The 5,970-nt window shown below is 33.2% G+C and overlaps 1 protein-coding gene across 1 annotated transcript; it reads left to right on the top strand.

Annotated features, from left to right (window-relative positions):
- Positions 1 to 5,164: 5,164 nt before the first annotated feature.
- Positions 5,165 to 5,635, top strand: LOC110106251 (probable DNA-directed RNA polymerase subunit delta). Its single transcript, XM_020836078.1, has one exon. It carries the CDS (start codon positions 5,165 to 5,167, stop codon positions 5,633 to 5,635), a length of 471 nt encoding a protein of 156 aa, XP_020691737.1.
- The last annotated feature ends 335 nt before the right edge of the window (positions 5,636 to 5,970 follow it).

A 5,970-nucleotide genomic window follows, 5' to 3' on the forward strand; every position in this document is an offset into this window, starting at 1 on the left:
ACAATTGCTTTTATATGAAAAAAAGAAGATGATTAGATTGATGTACAAACAAAAAGGGATCAAGTGGGAAATTAGGATTCATTTTATTTTAAGAATGCAAAAGAGGCCCAAAAAGTTAGAAGAAATCATGTACTCGTAAAATATCATATTTATAATATTCATTTTTTTTGGACATTTAGGCCAATTAAGGCAAACTCACACACACCACGCATACACAAAGACTCGAACCCAAGACCTCTTAGTTGAAGCATAAGCTCTCAAACTAATAGGCCAATGTGAGCTGTGTTATAATATTCATGAGATCACTCACAATTGATAATCTATGAATAGCTCATGATTACAAAAGAGTAAAAGAAAGTATATAATAAAATTAAAAGAAGAGCCTAGTGATCTCAATCAATCTCACTCTACAAAATTCTGACCCCTTCCCTAATATGAAATTAGCAAAATCACATAATGAGCTTGCAAAGCCTAACAAGAACCCAAAACTCGCTAATGATTTCAATACAAAATCTAAATAATCAATATGAATATTCGTCTCAATCGATAGACTTAATAATGTTTAATATCATCAATGCTCAATCATCACTTCTATGATTCAATATGATTAATAAAGAAAAGTGAGAATCAACACACTTAAATTCATAAATTAATAGCACAATAAAATGCAATCAATAAATCAGTAATGTAGCCTTAACATATAGGTGTCAATATCTTAAGTATGACCCCATCTTATTAATTATTTATTATATAAAAATTAGTACATGAAAGATCTGTATCATCTAATTTATATATTTAATAAAGACAAATTGATTAGAATAATGAAATTTTATCTAATTGATTTTACTCCTAATCAGATTAGACGATTTTTGAAAATCAGTTGGGCACTTATATTATGATATGCACTATGATGAATAATTTTTTTCATTAAAAAATATAAGAAATTTTGCTGAGACGATGATCCAAAGTAGGAATTAAGAATATTCTATATCCTTTTATTTTCATACTATTGAAATTAGCATTAGTATTACCCTGCTACAACAATAGGAGTTGAAAGAGCATTTTATGCCATGAATATTATAGAAAAATCAGTTGTGAAATAGAATTAAAGATCAATGACTGAATGATATATTAATTGCTTATATTGAGAAAAAATATTAGATTATACTGATAATTAAATAGTCATTCAACTCTTTAAGAATATGAAAAGGATGTATTATAAACTGTAATTTCTTTATTATCTTTGATACGTCATCACAAAATTATCTTGATCGGGCACGAATCTCGAGGCAAAATCAGTTCGGAAACTTCAAAAATTAAATCCGGGAGCATCTGAACTCCGATTTCAGCGATCTTATAGCCAAATTGAGCGTCTCGGAAATACGAACCCAACGACACCAAGATCAACCCAATCCGAGCCCAATATTATTTATATAATAATATAAAGCGGTATAGAATAGTATGAGAATATGAGATATTCTTAAAAATAAAAGAAGTATAACAATCGGTTAATTATTCATATATTATATTAATCTCAAAATAAATAAATGTTTTAATAACTTATTAAATATAAAATTCAGAATATTTAATAAAAAAACAAGATTATATCCACATTTCAAAAAAAGAAAGAAAAATTATTAAACGGGTCATTTTCGAATAAAAAATTGGTTTACGTGTTAACCTAAATCCAATCCCTTTAATAAATGGGTTGAAAAATCTAACCCAAAATCGTCCCATTTATTAAAAAGATCAACCGAAATTGAATTTTTTTAGTCGAATTCAGGTCATCTAAAGTTTTCAAAACTCCTTCATTTAATTTACTTTACATCCATTTAATTCCAACCAAATAGGTCCTTAGAGAAGAGATATATTATTCTGTGCGGCATCCGAAAGTCAATCCGGATGCGCCATGTCACCCAATTCACTGTGCATTGGATGACGTGGTGCATCCGGATTGACGTACAAACGCGTAATAATTTTTCCTTAGAGAAATATCTTTTCAAGAATTTTGTTTTGTCGAAAGGCTAACTGTGAACAACATGGAAAAAATCAACTAAAGTTCTATATGAATCAAACGTTATCTTGCACACTTCAACTTATCAACTAAATATAAATCTGACACAGCGTATGTAACATTGAATTTTACATTATAACATAATTTATAATAACATTAAGGCTTCATTTGGGATGAGTTTCTTACTGCTTCTTAAAATAATATTTTAGTATAAATTTTTTAATTTTTTTACTAAAATGCTGCTTTAAGACACAATAAAAAAGTTTTCCCAAACGAAGCTAAATCATAAAAACTATGATGCACCGACACTTCTCCTCAAAAAGACGTGTAATGTCCGACACGTATCCGACACGACACGTATCCAAAAATATGTCCGACTAAAAAAATATTAAATACAAATTGTACACGCATGTCCAACACGCGTATCTTAAATATTTTATGATTTTTTTAAATATAATTTCACTTATTTGGCTGGATTTAAACTAAATTTATTATTTCTTATTCACAACACCAAATCAACGTCAACACTTAATACCCAATAATTGAATATTCTTATTTTCATTTCTTTTTTACAGTGAAGATATTTTCATCTACTCTCTCGGTGACTAATAAGCGTCATCGACGCGTGACTCTCGACATCCTAATACTAATCATTTTAATCATAAATTTTAGTTAAATGACTTATTATTTCTAAATTATCTTTAAAATTATATTTATTTAATTTTTTATACTATTTTTAAATATAAAAGCTATAATATTTAGTCCAACTCATGTCCGTATCATATATTTTCAATAATTCATGTGTCCCGTGTCCGTATCATATCGTATCCGTGTCGTCGTGTCCGTGTATATGCATCATAGCATAAAAATCATTAGTGCTGTTATGTCTTCCACATAAGGATACATTGCAGTTTTATTGATGGATTAATATATCATTAATGAAATGTATGGGCCTCACTTAGCAACCACCAGCCACATGTATGCCAAATTATCCTGATCTGAAAGCAAAAAATCCATGTGCTGCCACCTTCCTAGCTTGTACTCTCTACCACTTGTAGCTTTCCACAATTTCACCCTCACCTCCCCCACCTATACAGATTCCAGTATTAGAGAAAGAACAATCTGCATTGAAACAGAAAGAAAAAAAAAAAAAGCTCTCTTCCTCATATTAATGGAAGTTAGAAAGATCTTCTGGAAAGATATGGTGCAATGGATTGCTTTCAATGCTTCCCAAACAGAAGTGACAGCCTACAATTGGGAAGCTATAGGGCTGCTTGTCCAACAAAAGGCTTCACAATTCAAATCACTCTCTCCATTTACTGCTCACAATTTATTGAGGTCACATGCAAAGCATATATAGGAAGCCAAATGCCTTGTCACAGAAGAAATGAACAACCAATTACATGTCCATAGCTACAAAGGAATATTAATTCGAAATTATAGCAAGCCAGCCAAGCCAACATGTCCAGGAAATGGAGAACAAATAATAAGCCAAGGAATAATGGAACTAGAGAAGAACCAAAAGCCAGCCTTTTGGATTATACAAGACACCACTAGCTATGCTTTCCAAGTGGAGACGAGGACAAGAGATACAACAATGGAGGCCAGATGGGAGAAACTGTGTTGACAGCCATAAGAGTGGATCCTCTCTTATGGAATTTTTATTGGATGTCAGACGTAGCTCTACGTCCGGAAGCGAGTAAAATGACGTCACGTAGCGACTCGGCAACCTGTGGATCTGACTCGCCGAAAAGTCTGAATATAGCACTTGCATTTCCGATTACAACATGACTCAACGACCTGACCCAAAAAAGAACGCGAAAATTTAAAAGAAACGCGCCTTTTTTAGGTTTAATAACATTGGCGGACTTTTTTGAAAACATGAGACAGGATATCGCTACAGAAGAGAGAGCTCAGAAAGAACAGAGAAGACGAGGATATTGCCAAAGAAAATGAAATTTTACGTCCGAACCGGGTCAGGTCATCGGGCCGTGTGGTAATCGGAAACACACATGCTATATTCCGACTTTTCAACAGATCAGATCCTCAGGTCGCCGGGCCGCTACGTGGCATCAGTTTACTGATCCGGATTGCACCCAATAAAAATTCTCTCTTATGGGGATGATGACAAAGACGGGGAGATAAAAGGTTCCAAGTGCCTGGTGAAGATGGACTGTCTTTCCTATTTAAGAAGACTGGACCTCTATGGCAATTGGCAGACTAGGAATTAAAGAGGGATTTGATTTCCTGCAATTATAACAAATGAAGCCCTTGTGCTTTCTCCTTCTCTCCCTTGACCTCTTTTATTCCTCCCATGAGGTGGGTTCCTTCTGCTGATGACTTGTCAGAGAGGATTCAAAGATTTCTTTTAGTTTCCAGGTGGTGGGTTTTCTTTTGTTTTCCTGCAATTAATGGTGCAGGTTTTGTATACATTTGTGTTATTTGGGCTGAGTTTTACTTACCCATAGACAAAAGTCTTTGTAGGAAACATCCAACATAAAAAGGCTATGTCTTTATTTTATTCATCTTTGTGATAGTGCATGCATATCTATATAATAATAATAATAATAATAATAATAATAATATATTATAATAATAAATATTATGGAATCTTAATATAAATTAAAAAACATGATAATATTGATATTTGTAAATTTTGTACTTTAAAAATTGAAATTTATTTTGTAAAATAAAATTTTAAATAATATGAAACTACTCTTCATAATCTAATTTTTTAACAGCATAGAATTAATAAAACAATAGAACTATAACAGCTGTCTAAAAGGATAAAACTCAGAAATAATTGTCCAAAAACACCCTTAAATATTAAAATTTATATATATTTATAAAAGAATGTGTCTAATCTAAAGAAAGATTTCTTTTTGTAATCTATATGTGGTTATTTTTATAGTGATTTTCCTATAGAAATTCTATGAGGAATTCCTCATGGGATTTCTGTCTCTTAGCCTGGAACATCTGTCCTTTTTGATGCACAGAGGTGATCAGAGGCAGTGAGGAGGTATTGAAGTGGGCCTTCTTCTGATGCTTCCTTGCATTGCCATTTAAGATGACATTGAAGCTTTATTTTCTCTCCAATCTCAAGTTTCTCTCTCTTTTATATATCTTATCAATCTTTCTTCTTCCACACCCATGGAACAATCTTCCTCCCAGCTCAATGAAGATGCAGAAGAGTGCAGCAGTAGTGAGTCTGGATGGACCATGTACCTTGCATCACCCATGCATGATGGTAGCAATGGTGATGATGATGATGATGGGGAAGTGGATGGTACTAGTGGTGGTCAAAGCAGTGGAGATGATGATGATCAGGGTAAGGAGGATGATCATGACTCCATGGCATCTGATGCTTCTTCTGGCACACCATGTAAGCAGTGGAATGATGATGATGGTATGTGTCATGTCAACCATGGTACTAATGCATGTCGTGATGATGGTGGTGATGTTGTGAAGGAGAAAAACAGCCAGTGCTCTTCAAGGTATCCAGGGAAGGAGAAGGCAGCAACATTGTCAAATCCTTCTGATAAAAAGGAAGAGAATGGTGATTCTATTTCCATCCGTAGTAGCTCCAAGATGAGAAGGATCAAGTCCTGCAGTGAGAAGTGAAGCAGATAGTACGTAGAAGCTAGCTAGTTGTTCCAGCTGCTTGTCTTTTTTGCTATGTGGAGTAAATTATGTATCCCTTCGCCTTTGATAGTTTCCTTACTGTGATATGGAGAGCTTGTTCAATCTCCAAATTTTGTATTTTGTAGGAATATATGGTAAGCAATTATATCAATAAAATTTTGTTTTTTGACAGAGAGTTTCAGAAGCAGCCTTCAATTCCCTGAAGACTTGTTTATTTAGTTATTTTGCTCATCTGGAAATTATATCAAATGATTTCAAATTACTCTTCAAGCTGCAGAGAATGTGGAGCTTATTTGCCAAGGTCAAGAAGGTGA

Source organism: Dendrobium catenatum, unplaced genomic scaffold (genome assembly GCF_001605985.2).
Source record: "Dendrobium catenatum unplaced genomic scaffold, ASM160598v2 fragScaff_scaffold_51, whole genome shotgun sequence".
Taxonomy (NCBI): Eukaryota; Viridiplantae; Streptophyta; class Magnoliopsida; order Asparagales; family Orchidaceae; genus Dendrobium; species Dendrobium catenatum.